Raw genomic sequence first — 23,994 nt, forward strand, 5'->3', positions numbered from 1 at the left:
CCTGAGTGGTTTTACTGAAAAAAAAAAACAATTATAAAATTATGATAATTAGGTCACTTCTGTGCCTGGCTCCAGGGCTTCTCCTCTTACTTTAAGTATGCACTGCACCAGAGAATGATGTAATCACTGGGTTGTGCCTGAAGGCAGAAGTAATCAATCACTGCACCATCCCCCAGCTGCTGTGTATTAGTCCAGTCTGGACTGTTTAGAAAGCTCAGTGTAATGTGTTTATCAATGGCAGGCTGAAGCAATCCAGCTTTCCCAAGGTCCTGAATGTTATAATCGTGTTTTCAGCAAAACCACTCAAATCATAGATTAAACAAGATGTTTTTGTATGAAATGAAATGGTAGATTTGCTTTATAAATATGAGCCAAAAGCACCTTCTGGCTCAGTGGGTTGTCACTGGCTCTCTTGCAGGGGAGGGGAGGATGCATAAGCAAAGAAGGAAGGCATGAATATTAAGCAGTCAACAGAGCCAGAAAGGGGTTCTGTGGCCCTGAGGCTCATTTTACACAAAAAGTAAGCCTTAAAGATCCTTTTCCAGGGGACACATACCAGTATGTAAGTATGCTTGGGTTAAAACCACTATAGCCATGTATTTGATTTCATTTCATAGGGTCCATTTCAAGGATTCTGGCACAGTTGGAAATTTCTTTTTCACCCACACGGTTGCATTTTCTGATCACTACTATAAGATGGGCAGAAACAGGCTATCAGCTCCCACCCAGGACCAACCATCTGACAGCCTGATTAGCTTTTGGTTACTCAAAAAACTCTAAATCTGCTGCAGAAATAAGTGTAAGCCCTCGTTCATACAGTAAATGTGTTTCATTACTATTGTAACCTCATTGTACGCCAGATAAATGGATCGGCCAGTCGCACATGCAACCTGTTGTCCTATTCCTCTCTGTGGAGCTGACAAATAGCTGAGCTGTCAGTTCCATAGGCAGCGAATGGAGCAGCAGCAACCATGTGCGGCTGGCCATTCCACTCTTTTGGACAACTTGATCCATGAGGTTTCCATTATTGAGACTCCCACCAATCTGCAAATAAGCAGGGGCCAACTTGGTCTTTCAATGCAATTGTGGTCATAAAGTGGGTCTTTGGTTTTATAAGGGGCAGCTTTTATTCAGATTAGTAATAATGGATTTTCTGCTTAGATTTTCTTTTGGAAATATCAATGTGGTTTTCGAGAGAATGTGATTTTAAGTAATGAAGACTGCACTTTTTTCCACGTGGAAAATAAAATAATCAACGTGTATCAGTGTATAAGCACTGGGACATTTCAGCTCACGTGAGCCGAGGCCAGCAGCCTGGTTGTCCCAGTGTAGATCTAATGGTTCTCCTGGGGAAACCTGTTTATTACTTTTAGCCTTGGAGAGGCCGAAAGTAATAGAAAGTAAATGTCAATGGGTATTGTGTATCTGGTGCGTTTCCTGGAATAGTGAAGCTCAGTGTAAATAATGTATGACGTATATACAGATGTGGCTGTGAACTGTACAAAAATTCACAGCACTGTCCCTCTCATAGGCAGCACGCAAATAGGAATATGGAAAACGATACACAAAAAGTTGTACAAACAGAACATATATATATATATATATTTGCACTAGTCAGAATGTATACAAAAAAAAAACTTAGACATGTAAGAAAAATTAAATAATTACATATTTGGATCTATGAAAAAAATATTACAAGACTTTATTACAAACAAGAATAAAAACGTATTCACAAAGACTGTCGCTATTAGAGAAAACTGTAGGTGGGTTTCAGGAAGCGCCGGTTATTCTGTGGCATCGGGACCGCCATAAAGCCTGGTCGGTTTACTGCTGCAGGTCTGGATCCACTGCTGGAATTTGCATTGTATCCCTTGCCAGTTTTAGCCGCAGCAGAAGTGTTTTTGCCGTATGAAGCGCTACCTCCGCTGTTTTTGCCGTATGATGCGTTACTTCCACTATTAAAAAGCAAAAAAAAACATGAATAACAGAACATAATTCACTAGAAACATATGTTTAAGCCCATTATGACACTAAATGAAGACCTCTTGCTACAATTACCTTTTGCCCCGGGATTGCTGACCGTCTCCCCACGTTTTTCTTTTCTTGGCTTTACGGGTATATGTGGAATTTTTCCTCTTTGTGCCATTTTTCCGGGACGAGTTAAAATAAGAGGAAGTTGCTTCTGCATCTTCCTCATCCTCGTCGCTATGATGAATCCTGGCGGTGTGGTTTGTGGAGCCGTTACCCTTTAGGGAAGTTTCCTCTGCTGTAAGCATAAACAAATTGAGACGACAATGTAAACATGCAGAAACGGGGAACACGCACCCATCCATGTGCTACAATAAAGGGTCTCACCTGGCAGTGTCCATTCTGAGTATTTCTGGAGAACATCTATTAGCTCAGCACCGTACTTCTCCAGCTTATCTTCCGTCACTCCATCAATCTGAAGTAAAACTTCAGGTTCTGGAGACAGTGATTCTGAAATGCACAAAAATAGACAAACTGTGAACCAACAGTATTAGATGTATGGAAAAAACCATTGCCCCTATATACTATTAGAATATTGGAATGTGAGTGCCCCCAACCTGGCAATGGTGCCCGATTTATGCATAGGTAGTTACAAACCCTTCTAAAAATCAGAAGAAACAATAGTGGAGGCAAATTTACAATTTGTTGCAATCCTTACTAAGATTTAAAACACCAACATTTGTTTGCCAAAAATCTTTGTAACATCAATAACTATTTTTGTTAATGGACCCAAATGAAGGCTTACATTCTTTAAAGGGGTTGGCCACTCAACCTCTTTATTAGCTAATTTACCAAACTATTAAAAATTCTACTGCACTTTCTTGATATTTAAAGTGAAGCCTCCTTATTTCCGGTCCATAAAATGGCTGCAGATGGAGGGTCATGTGATCTCTATGTGTCTATATGATGTAGATTGCTAAATTACCTAGTATCTCCCCCCCCCCCCCCACAACCTCATGTTTTCATTAATGTGTGTGTAAGTGGCAGTTCTCAACTTAAGGACACCTGATTTACTGACAATCCCTAGTTACAGGCTGATCTTTCTGTCCATTCTGACCTCAGGTGATGCTCTCTGGATTCTGGTAAGTTACTAAACTTTATCCCAGACTGCAATCATCAACTTTAAGGTGTCTACAAGGAAGCTTTATTCAATCCTTTTTCCCATAACAACCCAAAATTTAGCAATTTTTTTTTGTAAAATATTTCCTTTCCAGCTTACATACAAATTCAACTTAAGAAAACACTCACAGAAACTAACCTATATGTACCCCTGGATGTACCTGTGGTGGTTTATTTAGTTAGTTTCTGCTGGCAGGTTCCCTTTAATGAGGGACTGTCCCTTTAATAAGTGAAGTTACATATGCCATATAACACAAACCTGCAATCCTACGGATGGTTGCTGTATTGAAGATGTTGAAGTAGTGAACCCCAAATATTTTTCCCAGGCGTTTACATAGCTCGGTCACCTCAGCCTGGCATTTCTTGACCATTTCCTCTCTCTTGGAAGTGGTTGCCATAACAGATGCCTTCCTGAGGCTACTTGCATTTTCAGTGTCCTGGAACTGAATCTGAGTCAATAATAAAAAGTTGCATCTTAGTTTTGCATTGTTGGGGTAGGATTTAAAACATCCTCTTTTAGTTTGCGTTGGCTGCGTGTTTCTAATCAATAAGCATGTGTGCACATCATAAGAAATAATTTAGACAACATTTACCGATTTAAGTCTCACTCATGCCCCTCATGTATTCTCTGTTACAATGCTTTTAGGAAAATAGGACAAGTAGAAAGGACAGGATTTGATCTATCAGCTAGGTTTACCTTAACAGCATTAGTTAGTTGCGAGTCAAAAGACTGAGATGGTAAATCGGGTACCGTGTTTCTCCAAAAAATAAGTCTTTAACTCTAAAAATGGGTTAGGGCTTATTTTCAGGGGATGTCTCATAGCCCATTAATTAAAGGGAACTTGTCAGAAGAAATGAACCTAATAAACCACTACCAGTATGTTGTCAAGCAGCTGAACACATTCCAGATCATGTTTCTCCAGATCATGTTTGTGGCACCATCCAAAAAAATCTACTTTGAAGTGAGATGTAAATCGGTTGTATAAAGAGGAGGCGTTCAGAGCTCTGCACCTTGACTTCAGTGTTAAGCTCTCCTCCTCCTTGACTTTGCACAACCAATTTACCGCTCACTTCAAAGTTGATTTTCTGGATGATGCCACCACCCTGGGAAATGAAAGAAACATTAACTAGAAGGTGTTACACTGCTTAACAATATTCTGGTAGTGGTTTCATAGGTCAATTGCTGATGACAGGTTCCCTTCAATGTATTAATGCTACAATGCAATGTAACATTACCCTAGGCACATACCTTTAAGAACCCACTCAGCACGGACTGAGATCGCTCTCCAAGTTTCATATATGCTACAGCCTGGTCATTAGCTGTGATATATAGTTCCTCATCCAGGACTCTTTCTAGAATCAGTTTCCTGAACAATCGTTCTGCATTGTGACGGGAATATGCGGCTCCTTTTCCAAATAATCCTGTCTGGATCTTTGCAGATTTACTTCCTGGTAACATAAACAAAAAATAAAACTCAATTATATCTTTATATCTTCCCCTTCAGCTTTAAAACTCTGTAAAAGTCTGTAACCTCCAGGATAGTTACCCAAATATATATCCACCATCATGTTAAGAGTCAAACGATTTTTGGCTCCTTTTCCCCTCCCTTGAGCAGTGCAATGCTCCTGGACAAACCTCACAATAGTCTTCACCTCATCCGTCACATCTCTTGACTTGTATTCCTAAAATCAATATATAACATAGAAATTTAAACTTAAGACCTTAAGGACACGGCCTGAAAGGGCCTTCAGGATACATAACTTTTTTTTCACATTTTTCCCTGCTCAAATTCCAAAAGACATAATTTTTTATCCGACATGGACACATTAGGGCTGTTTTTTTGTGGTACGATTTGTATTTTCCAGTGGGTTAATTTTGATGGTCAAAAATAGCATGACAATTAAAATTTATTAACTCTTTTCTGCAACAGAACAGAATAAAACAGCTGTTTTGCCACTAATTAAAACTTTCACACAGTTCACCGCACAATACAATAAACATGATAAAATTATTCTATAGCTTAGTCCGATTAAAACATGTACAGGTTTTCTTATGTTTTTCTACTTTAGCAAATAAAACACTTTTTTAAGGAAAACACATTTGCCTATGTGTCGCCATAATTTGAGAGCTAAAACTTTCTTATTCCTCAATCAAAAGAGGATTATTAGGGCTTTTTTATTGCGGGAAAAAGTAATGTTGGATTGGTACTATTATAGGGTACATCTCATGTTTTGATCGCTTTCTATTACATTTTTTGAGCAGTAGGAAGCACTAAAATTGCAATTTGTAATAGGGTTTTTACATTTTTTTCAATACCCTTTACAATACGGGTTTAGTAATGTTATCTGCTTGGCCAAGGTCGCTATGGACTTCTGTACTGCAATATATTGTATCGGTCAGCGATTTACTAACAGTTTGCTTAGGACTAGGTCTAATAGGCCACCGTACATAGCGGATATGGAGGACTTCGTCATACCTCCAGCTGCCATGGCAACCCCTCGATTGTGCTGTTCCCTCGGTCTCTCCCCTTAGCTGCAGCTATCATGCTTGATCGTGGCAGTTGAGGGGTTAAACTGCCCGGCAAGGAGAGATCTCCCTGCCAGGCAGATGCAGCGGGGCCAGGCTGTGAGTAACACTGATAGTGTCCACGTTATCCAAAAGAACAAAATAGATCGCCTAAATGTGGCAACAGTCCGCTGTCTAGGACAATCTATTTTGTCTCCTTGTGGCAGCCAGTTACCACTTCCGAGCCCTGTAGCAGCCACTTGGACATAGGGACAGATGGGCGCGCCAGGCCGCCAGAAGTTGTCAGAGCAGGACACCGTGAGCGAACTGAGGGAAAAGAGGATTTATGTTCCAATACATTTTTTCCCTATCAACAGGATAAAGCTCTGATAATGAAGTAGGTGCTCAGCAGTATGGGGGAGCTGTCAGACACTACATGGGAGTTCTGTGAATGGCTGTCCTGTTAGGCTGCCTTTCCCCATGGCATTTATATTGTGTTCAGAGGTGCAATACAACAGCTGAGGGGAAGAAATTTGCCTAATTACATTAACATTTTAACAAAGTTTGAATGTTAACACAATAGTGTTTTGTAAATGCAAAAGTTAATAGCAATGTGATCAGGCAAATCTCCTCTCCTCAGCTGTTGCATTGCGCCTCAAAACGCAATGTTAATACCACGTTTTAAACACATCCTAACTCTTCCTAAAAGTCCAATGGAGGTCAATAGGCTGCAATACGGGTTTGTCAAGGATTCCTATGGGACATCAGGGTTGGATATATGGGGCAGATTAGGAGAACTTGTTGGGAATGCCGATTGTTGAGGGTCCCAGCAATTGGTGAATAAATTGTAGCTCATGGAAAAGAGAAAAAAAAAAAAACGTCCCTATAATTTCCTCTTATTTATCTCACTTTAATAAATGATTTTTCAAGAAAAAAAATACCATAAATATCCATCAAGATAAACCAGGGACACTTCTTCGTAGATCAACTTTAAAATTATGCCAATGAGCCTGAAGGACTGGGGCATTACCAGAGCCCCTCTGTGCTGCAGCTTCACATGTTACACTGTCTCCCCTCAGCATGAAGTCATTTCACTGCAGGTCATTTCAGCACATATTGGGAGTTGGAAGTGCTCCTTGAACACACTAATAGCCTGTGAATCTGTAGCATGGCATGGATCTGGTGACACCCCCCAGGGCCCTTTCAGGCTCATTAGCACAATTTTAAAAGCAGATTTTAAACGGAAGGAGGTCATGGATAACAAGTTTAAGAAGAAGACTTGGCGTATACTCGAGTATATACGGTAACCGCCTAACACTCCAACATTATTTTGGCAAAATATAAAAATGTAAACGATGAAAACAAAATAAAAAGCTCTCACCGTTGTTCTGCAGCAATTGTCACAGGCAACTCTAGGATTCTCCTTACAGAACTTTGGATTGAATGTATTTTCACCAAAATAAGCAAGGAGCTGCATCCGACGACACTCCAGCACATTCTCGCAGTAATGCACCATGCTGTACAAGTTATTGAAGTGGGTCTGTTTTGTCTGACTGTTTCCGTCCCTTTCCACTGATAGAAAAGCAAAACAATAATTTTAAAGTTTAAGTCTAAAATTTAAATTTTAATAAATTTAAAAAGTGCTTTAAAGGAAATATCTACCCTCAAAATCCATCATGATAAACCAGGGACACTTACTCATAGATCCAGGCACTGTGACTATGGTAATCATCTTATATTTGTTATCCTCCTTCCATCTAAAATCTACTTTTAATATTATGCTAATTAGCCAGAGTAGCCCAGAGCCTCTCCATGCTGTTCACAGGCTGTTACAATGTGCAGGAGCACTTCCCTCCTTCCACTGTGCAACCGAACTTTCTTTGCATGGGGGAGGGTGATTTGTGCTTCTGCAGAGTGTAACAGTTTGTGAAGCTACAGCACGAAGTGGCTGTAATGATGCCTCCCTTAGTTCTTCTGTCTCATTAGCATATTTTTTTAAAGATTTTAGAAGGAAGGAGGCCATGGATAACAAATATAAGATTACCACAGTCACGATGCCTGGATCTATGAGTAGGTGTCCCTGGTGTATCATGGTGGATTTTGATGGTAGTATTTAACAAAAGGAAAGTTTTAACAAATTGATATTATTTGTGTAATGAAAAGTTATACAATTTTCCAATAAACTTTCTGTATCAATTCCTCATGGTTTTCTAGATCTCCGCTTGCTGGCCTTTTATAGAAAGCTTCCAGTGGATAGAAATTTGTCCATAGTCATGTGATGTCACACAGGTGAAGCTCATTATACCACACAGCTCTGATTACTGTGTCATGCCAATGGCTCATGCACCTGCGTGAGATCACATCACAATGTACAGATTTCTATCCACTGGAAGAAAGCAATTGAAGCTTCCATAGAATGACAGCAAGCAGAGATCTAGAAAACTGCAAGGAATTCATACAGAAAGTATATTGGATAATTGTATAACTATTCCTTACAAAAACCATATCAATTATTTGCTGACAACCCCTTTAAATATGATCATACATATAAGCCAATAAATAAACTAGATATATCCACTAATAATACATACTGGGAGCCCAAGTACAGAGACCTACAGTGACAGCTAGAAGGTGTGACCTAGCTTCTTTCACAAGTAATGCAAAATGGGTTCTTAGGAGAGCAATACTTTTTCTCTTTTTTTTTTATCACACACACAAAAGCTAAAGCCATAACACAATGGTCAATTTATTCCAGATACCATTAGGCGTCTTCAAATATTGTCCAAGCAGAAGAATATAACTCAATTTCAAATCAGCTTAGAATTATAAATTACACTTCAAAAATGTTGTGCATATTTAAGCCAGCTAATGCCAATAATCTCATGATAGGAGTAATATACAAAGTGCACACGTGGAAAAATAATTTCCTCATTATAAAATGGATGAGGAAAGGAAATGTAACATAGGTAACATACGTACTTTGAATCAGACGGCGGATTCTGGTCACATCACTGTAGCTATAGAAGAGGAGACAGTGAGACATTTCTCCGTCTCTCCCAGCTCTTCCAGACTCCTGGTAATATCCTTCCACAGACTTTGGCAGAGAAGCATGAATAACATATCGAACATCAGGCTTATCAATGCCCATTCCAAAAGCAATGGTGGCACAGATCACCTACAGCCAGGAGACACAAATAAGAAGCATTGTAAAAATTGAGGCTTATTCACATGACAGAATTTTTTTTTTTTAATGTGAAATATAAAATAAATTACTTGACAATCATCTTGATTGATCCACTTATGTTGCACATAGTCTCTGTTGGAGTCACTGAGACCAGCATGATAGGCCAGTGCTGCCAGGCCTTCCTTCTGGAGGATTTCAGCCATCGTGTCACACTCATGTCGTGACAGACAGTAAATGATCCCGGATTCATCTGAAAAATAAAAAGTAAGCATCAAAACAAATACAAGTAATTCATCCTACATACATCTTAAGAACTGAAGTATTATTTCCTAAGTAAAGTGACTAACTTTAATGGTCCTTTAACTATACAGAACTGATAACGAAAAATATTTTCACACTCTACATCAATTAGTATTTCTATCCATAAAATCATATTTTACCGAATCTCATCTTTCACATCATGGTTTAGATACGGAGAACCTATACTCATTTCCTACAACTAATTCTTCCTCCTCCTCAACTGGTGAGCTGTACACAGCAAAGGGAATGTGACTACATAACACAGGTATAAGGCAACCTAATGGACAATGTTCACCGCTGTGTGATTGTGGTCTTATAAGAGAGAGTAATTACTATGACATAACCAGTATGACACTCACTGGGGTGATTTTTCTTGATCCATTCCACACAGTCAAAAGCCACCTTCTTAGGTTTTTTGGGCAAAACTTCATATTTCAGATTGTCTCTGTTGAAGCTCATTGAAAATCTATAATTTAAAAAAAAAACAAAAACAAACACACAAAAAGAGATGATATTTATAAAATCTGACACAGAATGAATTAACCTGCAAAGCAAAAAAAGCCAACTTTCTAAGGCTATATTCACACAACCATAGGGGGAAGTATATACGCCCATAAGCTTGCGGCTGTACATACGTCCCCCATAGGCTGGCCATGGGCGAACAGAGCGATGCGGTGCGGCACCGTACACGGGGAAAAGATAGGACATGTCTCATCTTTCCCTGTGATAAAGCGTCGTGCATCGCTATGGAGAGGGGTCACCACTCCTCCTCTCCATCACGGTAGACGTTTGCATTCGTTCGTGTGAATGTACAGTAGCCTAAGGGTTGTGTGCCATGAGTTTCTCTGAATTCCTGGCAGCCACTTCCCTCATTGTCTCTGGAGAAGCAGCTGCTGCCTGCACAGGGATACACAATATGCACTTCATAAGGCTCTATATACAAAACCTTTATTGCTTTTCATAAGGCTCTGTATAACATTTCTTAAAAGGGGTTGGCCACTCTTTCATTTGTACTGTGTGCAGACCCTGTAGCAGGAGAGTTACGGCTTCCCTCTTCGAGTCTCTCAGTAAGAACAGACTGTGAGAAGATACAGTGGTATACATACACCTGTAAAGACATGTCTAGTGGAACAGATTTATTGAAAGTGGCCAACCCCTTTAAGTGAAAACCTTTCGAAGTTCCCCCTTTCTTATAACCTAGGCACAGAGCTAACCTTAAAATGATAACATGAAAAATGTCATACCCTACTACTACGTCCAAAACCAAATAACAAAAACACAAATAAAAAAAGTCTGGGTCCCACTTCTTTCTTCAAGCAAACACATATAATTTCCAATTCGTAACCAGCCTTACATCTGAGGTTTGGTCATTTTAAGCTGGTTGAGAATGTCTTTCTGAACACGAGGATTTGCCGTTGCTGTAAGAGCCATCATTGCAGCAGAAGGGAACTTTTGACGCAGCATGTTCAGCCTTTTGTAGTCTGGACGGAAATCATGGCCCCACTGTTAAAGGGAAACACAACAAGGTTCTTACAATTTCAATTTCTCTGTCAAATTTTCTTATTGATCCGGACATCTCATAAATGAATAACCTCTTTCCTAACATCCCACCCTATTGTCATATTTCGTAACTAAAGATGCAAAGCTGAATATATCATTTACAAACAAAACAATACCAAGATAAAGTACAATGATAAGAGTTGCCTCTTTCTTTGACTGCTCCTGGTCTGCCCTTTAAAACGCAGTGGAGAAACACCGAGAAGAACAGCTACGGCCAAGTTTTGTAAATTTGCCTTAGAGCAGTGATGGCTAACCTATGGCACTGGTGCCAGAGGTGGCACTCAGAGCCCTTTCTGTGGGCACTCAGGCCATCACCAGAGATGACTCAAGGTATCTTCCTGCAGTCCCAGACAGCCCAGGACTTGCTGTGCACAGAGGTATGTTAAAGTGACAGCTCTACCTGGGACTATTTTCTGCTTTATTGGTGTCCTCAGGGGCTGGTATCAATGAAAACTGTGACAGAGAAGGGAGTATAAATCACAAATTAAATTTCTGTGTTGGCACTTTGCGATAAATAAGCGGGTCTTTGTTGTAGTTTGGGCACTCGGTCTCTAAAAGGTTTGCCATCACTGCCTTAGAGGATGCAGCTAAAGAGGTTATTCAATTATTCAAAATTGCAAATTAAAAAAAAAAAAAGCAGCTAACTTCTTTTCCTGGCAACTGATAAACGTGACGGGTGCCATTGATGAGTGGCATAGAGCACTAAAGTAGTAGTCAGATGCACAGAAGTACAGAGTAAGGGCCGTATGGGGGACAAATATACGGTGACGTACATACATCAGGTATACGTCCCCCACACGCAGGCAATGAGCGCACGGCGCCGCATGGGAGCTGGTTGAAAGAGTAGCCGTGAAAACATAGGACATGTCCCATCTTTTCTCGGCATATGGCAACGTGCGCCATATATCCCTATGGGCAGGGGTGGGGGTAAGCAACTCCTGTGCATGAAGCCTAAGGGTGCATTTCACCGTTCCGCACCGTACACCGGGAAAAGCTAGATCTTTCCCAGTGTGTGCAGACGTGCGGCGCTGTTTTCTATGGAGGGGGTCACCCGTGTGCCGTGTGAATGTACCCTAAGGCCTCATCTACACAACCTGTTTGCATCCCGCCTGACATCAGCTCACACCGCCGATGTCACCTGAAAAAAGACTGCTTGGCATACATCTGCCCTCACCATGAAAGTGCCCAATAGAGCAGGGACTTAGCTGTAGTTTGTGTGGCTAGCTTTCGGCTGATGTCGTGTACATGAGGCCTCAAGGTCAGGGCTCTATAACTTGGGGGAAGAAGAGGTCAGTGCTGCCAGAGCTCACCAAAACTTACTGCAAGGGGTAAATCATTTGTCCCCACAGAGTCCTGCTCATCATTTAGAAAAAGAGACCCCATTCAAATGAAGCAGAGAGTATAAGGTAACTAGGAGACTCTTCTTTCTTTGAAATTTTTTTTGCTAAATTGTAAGCACGACTTACCTGGCTTACACAATGAGCCTCATCAATAACAAAACGTGCCAGCAGCTGACGTTCATACAAGTTTTCCATAGTGGTTATGAGCCTGGCGCTTGCACACACCTTTAAGAAAGACAAAGTTGTAATGTTTTTAAATTACACCTTTCACAGTGTTATTGACTCATTTTATTTAAAAAATAAAAAAAATTCTGAACTCTCATGTAAGCATGTACATTGTAATTGTTACTTTGTAGTGTTTTTGAAAAACCAAATACAATGAAGAAGAAAAAGTTGCTCTAAACTTTGGTACAGAAACAATACAGAATTCGGAGGCATTTCTGACGGTGGAGATTTGTACTGCTAACCAGTAATAACAACTTCCTAATTCACTTCCAATTTTATTCCATTGTCTCATCCTTACAGCCCATCTGACGGCTGGGAACCCCATTGAATAGGAATAGATATCAGCGAACCCAACATTTGCATTCAAGTTTACCAAATGGACACCCCTAGCTACAAGCCATGGCTACAACTGGTTAGGATGCACCCCTAGCCAAGGCTATTTGCTAGGTGCATCAATTTGCTGAACTGGCTGTTTGGCCGTCAACCTGGTCCAATCATCTCTAATCTTGATAATGGGGGTCCTGTTCAAACTAATTGATGAAGCAGCAGGTTTTACAGGTGTCCTTCCACATCATGCCATATTTATTCTAGATATTCACTAGAATAGAGAATGAATAAACAATTACCATATATACTCGAGTATAAGCCTACTTTTTCAGCACAAAAAAAATGTGCTGAAACCCCAAACTCGGCTTATACTCGAGTAAAAAAAAATATAGGTTTTACCAGGTTTTTGTAGTAAAATTAGGGGCCTCGGCTTATACTTGGGTCTGTATATACGGTAGGTGGTAGGAGTCCTAATTGTTTATTGACCTACTGCTTCAGGACACACATTTGTATAAATCGGTGGGATCTCAGCAGTCAGGACTCCCTATGATAACATCTTGGGACAAATCCCTTTAATATACATTATTGTTATATGTACAAGGATGGGGAAATTCAGCCAGCACTAGGGCTTCTAGAGCTCTTTTGCTAGAACTTGTGTCTACAGATGTTAAAAAAAAGGTAAAACATAATAAAACACAGCATTTTTGTTGTTTTCAATACATACAGTATATAAAAATAATAATAAATATCTAAACAGGTTTTATTTTCCAACAATATTTGTACAGATGCACATTTACCTTCTCGGGAGTGACATACAGCAGCTTTATAATGGGATCCTTTTTAGATAACTGCAAGTAAATGCTGGAAGCCTCAGCATCTGTCTTATCTCCAGTGAGATATGTGGCTGGAATCTAGAAAAGACCAACTAAACATTAATATAACAACTATATATATATATATATATATATATATATATATATATATATATATATATATATCCTTATTCTGGGATGTCTAAGCAATTGTGAGATTTATAAATCAGAGAATCTGGGATGTCACAGTTAAAACAAGTTATAGACATTAGTTGCATTAGTTGACCCACAAATCCACTAGAGGAAGAAAAAAAAAAAAAAAAAAAGGGAAGAAAAAAAAAAAAAGTCGGACATTTAGTTATCCCAATGCCAGATATCTCAGTGTGTAAAATGATTGTGGAGCTGGGGTAATGAATGTAAAATTTACAATACATATAACAGTGGAACCTTGGATTATAAGCATAATTTGTTCTGGGAACATGCTTGCAATCCAAAATCGCTCATGTAGCAAAGCAAGCAGTATAGTAATTCCCATAGGAAATCATTGAAAGGCAGATGATTTGTTCCACACCCCAAAAATTTTTAGTCATGTGTAGTACAACATCTAGCCCATTTATTTCTTCTACTTCAATATGGTGTTAAACAATTTTGTGAAGTTGAGGGAAACATTTCTAAAAAAGGATCACATGCCCTAGACCCAAAAAATCCCTTTGAAGCATTAGTTACATACTGCATTACACCATAGAGCTTCTGACTCTCTGAAATCATATGATGTGTCTCCAAAGAATGAGGAAGTGTTTTCTTATCATCCCCACCTTTGGCAACTTGGTGGTTCTATTCATGGATGTAAATTATGCTACATTATGCCACATTAGCGCATTACACAAATTTCATTGTAAGAGGTTAATGTTTAAAAAGACAAGATTCTTACATCTAACGTGGTAAGCTTCTGAACCTGGTCAACTATTAAGGAACGGAGGGGAGAGATGACAATAGTAACACCAGGAGACACGCAGCCGGGCAGCTGGTAGCACAAACTCTTCCCGCCACCTGAAAGAAAATTAGTGATATAATATAAATTAAGCACAACATCCCTTAAAACTAAAACAATGTCTGCTACCAAAATAACAAAGCTCTGCCTGTGAATAATAAAGTAACAAATGACTACAACAAAGAGAAATAACCTATATGTGAACTGGCCTCTATTTTATTATGGATTATGAAATCTATATATTCTGGTTAAATGCAAATTGGTTGGAAAAGTCATAGAAAAATTACTTTCTAATCAATTGGTCTCTGGTTAAAACTTTTAAGAAAGTTTAAATAGTAGGGAATGAAACCTCCACACGGTGAAGTGATTAAAATGTTGATTCATTGGGTTACCCAATAGTTAAAGCCACAAATTTCAAACAACTGGATAATATATTAAAATACCTGTTGGCATCAGAATAAAACAATCCTCTCCACACAAGGTGGCATTGATGGCTTCCAGCTGATTTGTTCGAAACCGGTGCAACCCAAATTTCTTATGGAATATCTTCATCATTTCTTTTGAATGCGAAAAGTTGAAGCCCCGGAATCTTTCATGAGCAGGGTTCTCTATTGGTGGCTTTATAAAAGAGTCTATGAAAGAAATGAGAGCACATAAAATTTCCAGATCAACAAGAATGTAAAAATTAGGTGAGGAGTAGAGATGAGTGGATACAGCAAATTTATGCCACTAGCAACTAGCCATGGTTTTGATTGCCCAGGGATATACCCTTGACCAATCATAGCCATGGCTAGTTGCATCATTTTAGTGGATTGGCTGCTCGGCTTCCAAAGTGTCAAGCTCATGCAACGGAAACAGTATGGGAACATTGGCCGGCTCATCTCTAATGAGGAGCAAAGAAGATGAGCAAATCATAAAAAAAAGTTTCTGTAAAAAAAAAAAAAAAATTATATAACTAAAAAATGCCTAACATCATTCCCTGCTGGTGATGGTGCATAGCTTGTTGAAGTGAACATACAGTCCAATAAACTAGCACATGTATATAGGGGGTCCTTCATAGCAGTCCATAACTCTTCCTCCATTCTTTGGGGTATCAGAAACCTGTCCCCCACTTATAACTTTCATTTAAATAAAAATAATTTACCTGACGTTCCAGAGGTTTTGGAGTTGTTAGCAGAAGATGGTAAAGACACTCTGTTGCTCTTAGTAATGGGTGGTGCTTCCCGTATTGCGGGGAAAGATGATGGTGCTGATGGTAATGGTTTACTAGCAGGTGGTGGTCCTGGGCTGTCCATGCATTGCAAGTCATCGTCAAAGTCTTCAATGTCAAAATTGTCAATATCAAAGTAAATGTCATCAATATCTGAGGCATTGGTATTTGGTTGAGGTAACGAGGGCTTGGCACAAGTACTAGAAGTGAGTGGTTTCTCACTATATGGTGTATTAAAAGAACTGACACTTAAAACAGAGTCCTGGAAACTAGAATCTTTTAATATAGAACTTGCTGTCTTAAAGGAAAATCTGCCTTTGTTTTCTCCCGGAGGTTCACTCACAATGCCACAATCCATAGATGAGTCCTTTGCTTTGGGCTTTTCAGCAGCTAGAGAGTTAAATTTAAAAACTTTTCCCAATGGGCGTAGAGATGAAACATCTGATACTGGAGTACTCATACAGTCTTGTGTCAAGTCACTTATTTTAGAGGACAATGTCTTTGGACCACCAGATAACACAGGAGCTTCAACAGGGGAAGATTTTGGCAAAGAATCATTTGAAGAAAGCCTTTTCCTGCCAAATAAAAGGCCACAAAAAAGGTTAATAAAACAGATACATAACATGAATGTCGTTATCATCATATGATTAACATATTTATTATAGAGCACCATTAATTCCATGGTGTTGTTTGATCAATAAGGAATTCATATACATTACATTAAGACCAGAACAAATGCAAGTACAAAACACAAAAACTACAGCGGTCAAAAAATGCAGAAGGAGGACCCTGCCGTGAGGGTAGATGGAGGCACAAGGTGAAGGACAGAGCAGTGAGGTTATTGAATACATACCAAATGTCCCTGTGTTTCTGCAGTTCTCTGCCACAAGACAGGAGCAGCAGCTCAGTGGTGGGAATCCTATCAACTAGCTTACAAATATCAAGCATGACAGCGCAGAGTTCAGGGGATACCGAATGTCCTAAAACACAAAAAAAAAAAAAAAAAAATAACTTAGATCTCAACCAAAAGAACATTAAATAATGGGAGCAGCATTAGGATGCTACATACCCTGTGTTGAGGATACAGAGTCCTTACGTAGATGTTCTGTGTTATTCCCCTCCGTAGTTCCAGGGCTTATTGATGACTTCCGTAAAGAACTACAGTGAAAATACAGGTTCAAAACATCCAAAGCTTTTATGTCAATGTTTGCATTCCTCTATTTCAGGAATAAATGAAATACTTTTTACTATACATCTTACTATAATCGCTGCATCCACACAGCAACCGATACTACTTACCAGATACCCCTGAGCACAGGTGGAGAGGACACGCTACTTTCTGTTGGAGACGGAGGAACGAAATCTTCATCGCATTCATCCTCAACAGGTATCACCTCCTCATCAATGTCATCAGAAATGACATCCAGCGTATCCTTTTCATTGTCATCTAATACAAATGGATAGGACAAAGGGTGTCAACAGATATGTCTCTGCCTTTTATTTACAAGTGGTGGATATGCTTAGTTTTTTAGCTCCCATAACATTATCATTTAGATGTAATTGATTCAAAATTGCAGTCAGAGGCTGAAGTCCAAAATCTTCAAAAATCTAAATCAATGTTACAATTCTTGCAGGAGAATATGAATAACTCACTCAGTATGCAGGTGTGAAATGTGCAATGAACTCTATATATTTGGCAAACATTGGTGAACCTGTTGGCACACATTAGGATAGTAAAGATTTATTCTCATTCGCTGATAGCAAGCGATCTGTCTATAATATAGAACAGGTAGGTAGAGCAGGGCAAGACATCTACCTTATTAATACCTTCATATGGCACTGACCATGGGGAAGGAGGGGGGATTATGTCCCTTTGGTAAGTATTGGTTAGTAGGTCCAATTTAATCATCTAAAGCAGTGCACATAAACATTATACTTAGCAATTTGGAACTATTTGACATGTAGAAATGTTTTCTTGTGTTACAAGATAGAAACAATCCAACGGTGAAAATATTGTGAGGCTGGTTGGATCAGAGAAACCATAATGTTAGTTTACAGAACTAACCTGCGTGCACCACAACATCTCTACAGACTGGAGGAGATACAACATCCGGCTTCTTAGAGACAGAAACAGATCTATCAGGACTTGAGTTCTTAATCGTTGATTCCACTTCTGGAGAAAGTGTTTTTGAAGATGTCACAGTCTGAATTTTGCCAAATTTCTGTGGTGTCTTTCCCAGTTTCCTTGTATGACTTATTGGAGGCGAGACAGAAGTGTCAAAATCATTGATGTCATCCCAATCCTCCAGGCTGAGAACCGAGCTGATGGAGGTATTGCAGTCTGTTTTTGTCTTTGAGGTGTCTTGAGGAACACTTTCACTCCTATTGTTTGCATTATGGAAAATGGAGGTTGGCTTTGGGGTGGATTCTGACACTTTTGGGAAGCTGGGTGCAAAGTAACCATTGATTTTACCACTGTCCTTGGAGGATGAAACAGGTAATTGCTTTTTTATTTGGTCATCTACTGTAATAAACACATTTTTGTCCTTAAGAGGAACCTGTTGCTTTGACTGAATGACACTAGTTGTGGATCCATCGGGAGAACTCTTCTTTTTAAAGGTAAAAACGCTTCAAAAAAAAAAAAAAAAAAAAGAAGAAGACAAACATTTAGATATCAGTCCCCATAAATATCTATGGTGCCCAGTCCCAGTATGGTGAGCACATGTTGTCTCACTGCACGGTTACTATGCATGGAAAAATATAGGATATGTCATATATTTCGCCATACTACGGCACTGGCCACGCCCTTCTCTATGGAGAGAGGAGAGCAGCACTCACCCCTTCTCTATACTGCGCCCGGCTGTATGGGCAGGCATACGTTTGTGTGCATGTAGCCTTAGGCTAACTGCCCACTATCATTCTTAGGCCACAAATATAGGTCCGTGGTCTGCGTGTCAGTGTTGTATGATGTCTGCTCGCTAGTCGAACACTGTAGAAGATGACTGCCTGAGCTGCAAACATAGGAAGTCATGGGGCCTATTCTATCATTTGCAGTTCGGGAAGTCGGACTATTTCCATGCAGTTTTCTGATTTGTCAAAAAAAAAAAGGGGGTGACACTTAAAGCAAATGTAAAAGATAATGTGCTGTGTGGTTGTGTAGCAGGTTACGTTGGTATGTGTATATCTGTAATATTCTTGTTATACTCACCCAGGTTTAGTTTTCTGCAGAGAAAGCTTATTCCCGGCAACCTTGTTAGAGAATAATTCCAGCTGCTTCTGGAGGTTATTCTGTGGTAGAGCAGCCATGCTGGAAAGAAGTAGACAACACATGAGCAAAAGATAAATCATGCAAGCAATAACTAATAATGTTTCAGAGTAAGGGCTAATTCACACAGGATGTGTCCGTTGACAATAGATCAGTTTTTTTTTCACATCCTTTATGCTTCCACTCTTACGTTTTCTTATCACGTCTGCAAAAAAATAAACCTGAAGGATTAAAGGGAACCTGTCACCAGGGACCTTATCTCCACTAAAGACAGGTTGCAGAAGCCCATTACAGCTGCATTGCAAATTTGCCTTTCTGCTTTCTCTAAGCATTGGGATTACAATAGAATAGTCCCAGGGGTTGGGCTTTGTTTTGGATGCATTTCAAAAAACAACATGTGACTTGTCTGTGCTACTCACACCTCAGCTCTTGGCCCCCTCCATTGTGCTCCTGTACAGCTCCTCCCTCCTGCTCCTTCACAGAGGTTACAGCCTTGTGAGCAGACATCAGTAGGGGAGGGAGGAGCTGTACAGGAGCACAAAGGTGGGGGCAAAGAGCTGAGCAGTGACAGTCACATGTATTTTATGTGAATCCAAATCAAAACCCAACCCCTGTGACTTAGGATTATGTCAGGATGCAAGGTGAGTTATAACACACAATTATATTATAAGGCAAATTCTTAGAAAAGTAATATTTGCACTGCAGGTGTGATGGGCTTCTGCAACCTGTCTTTAGTGAAAATGAGGTCCCTGGTGACGGGTTCCCTTTAACATGGGTAAGAAAATATAACACCTGGTCACCCATCATCACCAGGGAAAAAAAACGGACCGTCATCAGTCATCCTTCCTCATCTGTGAACGTGTAAACTGAGTTTTGAGTTTTTGGCTACATACAATAATCTAAATAAATGGCATTTTAAAGCAATGACCGCATGATTTTAAATTACACTCAACCGCAAATGTCTCTGCTATATAAACCATGAGATGAAACCCGTCGGCTTAGCCTGAGGACCCTTGGAGACAGACTTAAGAACCCGTATTGGTGGTCAGGGGTACTGTGTATTTCTATATATTCATTCTTATTTAGTGTGCATTTTTTCTTAATCCCTGTGAGGTCATAAAAGATTTATTCATTTCTTTATATACAAGTTTTCAACTGTAACATCGATATAGGGAGAAACAAACCCCTGTGGGGGCAGAGCAGTACTGCGTCTGATTAAGGTCTACAGCCCACAAGTGAGTTTGATGCATCAAACTTGCATTATCTGCTTGCTGTAGTGTCCGGCCTGAACACACTTCAACCGGAAGTCAACTCAGCATGTTAGTTCAGGTTTGGTTGCAGAGTGTTCGAGACGGACGTTCCAGCAAGTACACAATGCGAGTTGGATACATTAGTATGTTATTCAACGGCTGCGGGTGTATGGAGAGGGCTCACGGTCTGAGCCCTCTCCATACAAGCTGGGTGTTTGTTGCAATATGCAGAAAACACCCACCAGTAACACCAGTGATCGGTGCTAGCAACCTTAACCTTTCGATCGACGCCAATTACAGTAAAAGCCAGCTGCGCATGGACGCCACCAGAGGTCGCACTAACATTTTTCCAGAAGGGTAATAATATTCCTCTGGCCATTTTTGAGGATTATTTATAGGTGAGGAGGAGTATGAAATTTTCAGTAATGCAAATAAATAGCCAATTGAGACAATTATATTAATTAGACATCATGAATTAAATAATGGGGCATAATCTCTTTTCTTTTGTCTCCTTAAAAAATTTCAACCTACAGACCAGACTATGGCTGACGCCCCAGACCTCCTTCCCCCGTCATCCCCAGCACCCCCCCCGTGTCCAGACCTCGGCTCACACCCCAGCATCCCCCCCAGACCTCGGCTCACACCCCAGCATCCCCCCCCCCCCGTCCAGACCTCGGCTCACACCCCAGCATCCCCCCCCCTGTCCAGACCTCGGCTCACACCCCAGCATCCCCCCCCCCCGTCCAGACCTAGGCTCACACCGCAGCATCCCCCCCCCCCCTGTCCAGACCTTGGCTCACACCCCAGCATCCCCCCCCCCCTGTCCAGACCTCGGCTCACACCCCAGCATCCCCCCCCCCCCCCCCCGTCCAGACCTCGGCTCACACCCCAGCATCCCCCCCCCCCCCCCCCCGTCCAGACCTCGGCTCACACCCCAGCATCCCCCCCCCCCCCCCCTGTCCAGACCTCGGCTCACACCCCAGCATCCACCCCCCCCCCCTGTCCAGACCTCGGCTCACACCCCAGCATCCACCCCCCCCCCCTGTCCAGACCTCGGCTCACACCCCAGCATCCCCCCCCCCCTGTCCAGACCTCGGCTCACACCCCAGCATCCCCCCCCCCCCTTGTCCAGACCTCGGCTCACACCCCAGCATCCCCCCCCCCCAGACCTCGGCTCACACCCCAGCATCCCCCCCCCTGTCCAGACCTCGGCTCACACCCCAGCATCCCCCCCCCCCTGTCCAGACCTCGACTCACACCCCAGCATCCCCCCCCCCCTGTCCAGACCTCGACTCACACCCCAGCATTCCCCCCCCCCCCTGTCCAGACCTCGACTCACACCCCAGCATCCCCCCCCCCCCCCTGTCCAGACCTCGACTCACACCCCAGCATCCCCCCCCCCCCCCCCTGTCCAGACCTCGGCTCACACCCCAGCATCCCCCCCCCCCTGTCCAGACCTCGGCTCACACCCCAGCATCCCCCCCCCCCTGTCCAGACCTCGGCTCACACCCCAGCATCCCCCCCCCCCTGTCCAGACCTCGGCTCACACCCCAGCATCCCCCCCCCCCCTGTCCAGACCTCGGCTCACGCCCCATCATCCCCCCCTCTGTCCAGACCTCGGCTCACACCCCAGCATCCCCCCCCCCCTGTCCAGACCTCGGCTCACGCCCCATCATCCCCCCCTCCTGTCCAGACCTCGGCTCACACCCCAGCATCCCCCCCGCACTAGGGGAGGCTTATGTATTTTTTTGGTCACCCTATGCCATCTGAGGACATTTTTACTCTGCGTTTAGACTGTCCCAAATAATGTGATATATACTTATGAATTTTTGGGTAATTGAACTGTAATAAAATGGAGATTTTTTACTTAAAATACATAGCTATGCTTTTCAGTAATTTTTTTTTTAATTTCTTTATGTAATATGTATAACAATGTGATGTAAACATTTATTTCCATATGATTAATATTTCCCAGAAGACAATATGTCTGCTCCTGCCTTCACATTTGTGCTGCTTGCAGTTGTTACCTCAGAAATGTCCATGTATGAGGCTAAAACAAAGATAGGTACAGACATATTGTAACTTACCCTTCAGCCCCTCCAGAAGCCATGTCCTGTCCATGGTCAGGTGACCACTGCTGAGTCATGTGACATCCGCAGCTTTGTGACAAGGCCAGTGATTGGTTGCAGTGGCTGCTGGAATTGCGACCCTCAATTGTTTTATTATTATATTTACTGTTTATATAAACTACACAACCATTATAAAGTGTTAAACAATCTGACCAATCGAAATTCAGCACCGTGTCACATGCTCCAAGTGACATAGACCCCTGTAATATGGATATATGTCACAGCACAATGCATAGTAGCCCCCTCTAACATGACAAAGAAGAAAGAGACGCGTATATTTACAATAACAATAGGAAATATCAGGGAGGTATAGAAGGGGGTCTGCTCTGTACGCCCGAAATATTTGACCCCGTGTACAGAGCGTGACAGTCACACTGCTGTGCCATGTACAGTAGCGTTCCCCCCTCTCCCGGTACCTGTGGTTCGCTCCGGTCCTGTCACATCGCACATCCAGTCACCGGGTTCCACACTCCACTTTCTGTTTTCCCGCCGATTCCAAGCAAACGCAATGACGTCATCAACCCTCGACTCCGTCCGCAGCAACGCGACATAGCAACGGCGCACAGCATCTACATCACATCCTGACTATAGCATATCGCCCCTGATAGTGACATAGAGAGGGTTCATATACATGATACACCTTTATTTAATACAGATATGTTTTTGCATTAAAATATAGTTTTTTTTTTCTTTTATACAGTTTGGGGGGCAAAATCTTACTGTTTTTTTTTATTTTTGCATGTGCTCTCTAAATATAACTTTTTATTTTTTGGGAGGCTGATGACAAGATTGTTGCAGCTTTTTTCAGAGACAAATACGTGATTCTTATTTAATTATTTTTTTGGTCTGAATTTTATTATAAAAAATACCTCCCAACCAGAAAAAGAGGGATCATTTTTGTTTTGCCCTATGCCGCACTTTTTGCTCCGCCCCTTACTCCACCCCCACACAGTTTAATTACCCCCTCAGTTACCTCCATCTCCCTCCCAAATTGTGTCCCCCAAGCTCACTGTCACATTGTAGCACCCCTCCCCTCATAAGCCCCCTCTTATTGTGCCTCCACAGCAGCTTTCCCTCTTATTTTGTCCCCAAGCAGTTCCCCCTCAAATTGTGCCCTCTCTTTTTGTGACACCCCCCCCCCCCAGCAATTCTTCCTCTAATTGTGAACCCACAGTAAAATAATGAACACAGATACTCACCTTTCCCTGTTCCCCCGGGAGCAGCGCCTCCCTGCTCTCCTTCTGCTATATGAAAGTGAAGCCGGGACAGTGGGGCAGAGCCCAAAAAACATTATTGTCCTGCTGCACTATTCTGGGACCATTGGGAAGGTATGTACACTGCTCAAGAAATAAACAACACAATATACTCCTGTGAAATCAAACTCTCCACTTAGGAAGCAGCACTGATTGAAAATTTCACAGACAATAAACAAGACACACTCAATAAAGAAGTGGTTCTGCAGTAGGGGACCACTGACCACTTCTCCATACCATTGCTTTCTGGCTGATGTTTTGGGCAGTTTTGAATGTTGGAGGTGCTTTCACACTCGTGGTAGCAAAAGACGGACTCTCCAACCCACACAAGGGGCTCAGGCAGTGCAGCTCATCCAGAATGGCACATCAATGAGAGCTGTGGAAAGAAGGTTTGCTGTATGTGTTTGGTAGTGTCCAGAGGCTGGAGGTGCTACCAGGAGACAGGCCTTTACACAAGAAGACGTGGAGGGGGCCGTTTAAAGACCGCTACCCACC

General features: G+C 41.7%; 1 protein-coding gene across 2 annotated transcripts; it reads right to left on the bottom strand.

Annotated features, from left to right (window-relative positions):
- Nucleotides 1–1,585: 1,585 nt before the first annotated feature.
- On the bottom strand, nucleotides 1,586–22,854 carry BLM (BLM RecQ like helicase). Of its 2 annotated transcripts, none has more exons than XM_072148787.1 (22): nucleotides 22,663–22,854; nucleotides 18,811–18,909; nucleotides 17,668–18,230; nucleotides 16,902–17,049; nucleotides 16,672–16,760; nucleotides 16,456–16,582; nucleotides 15,537–16,177; nucleotides 14,836–15,024; nucleotides 14,333–14,451; nucleotides 13,387–13,500; nucleotides 12,164–12,262; nucleotides 10,492–10,640; nucleotides 9,497–9,603; nucleotides 8,927–9,087; nucleotides 8,633–8,828; nucleotides 7,035–7,225; nucleotides 4,695–4,830; nucleotides 4,397–4,596; nucleotides 3,407–3,596; nucleotides 2,356–2,478; nucleotides 2,059–2,266; nucleotides 1,586–1,955 (listed from the first exon to the last, which is right to left on the bottom strand). In XM_072148787.1, exons 2-22 carry the CDS (start codon nucleotides 18,906–18,908, stop codon nucleotides 1,748–1,750), a joined length of 4,056 nt encoding a protein of 1,351 aa, XP_072004888.1. In that variant the 5' UTR covers nucleotide 18,909; nucleotides 22,663–22,854; the 3' UTR covers nucleotides 1,586–1,747. The 2 variants fall into 2 exon arrangements, with proteins under 2 accessions (XP_072004888.1, XP_072004886.1); XM_072148785.1 differs by lacking the exon at nucleotides 22,663–22,854 and adding an exon at nucleotides 22,205–22,316.
- Nucleotides 22,855–23,994: the final 1,140 nt, after the last annotated feature.

Source organism: Engystomops pustulosus, chromosome 4 (genome assembly GCF_040894005.1).
Source record: "Engystomops pustulosus chromosome 4, aEngPut4.maternal, whole genome shotgun sequence".
NCBI lineage: Eukaryota > Metazoa > Chordata > Amphibia > Anura > Leptodactylidae > Engystomops > Engystomops pustulosus.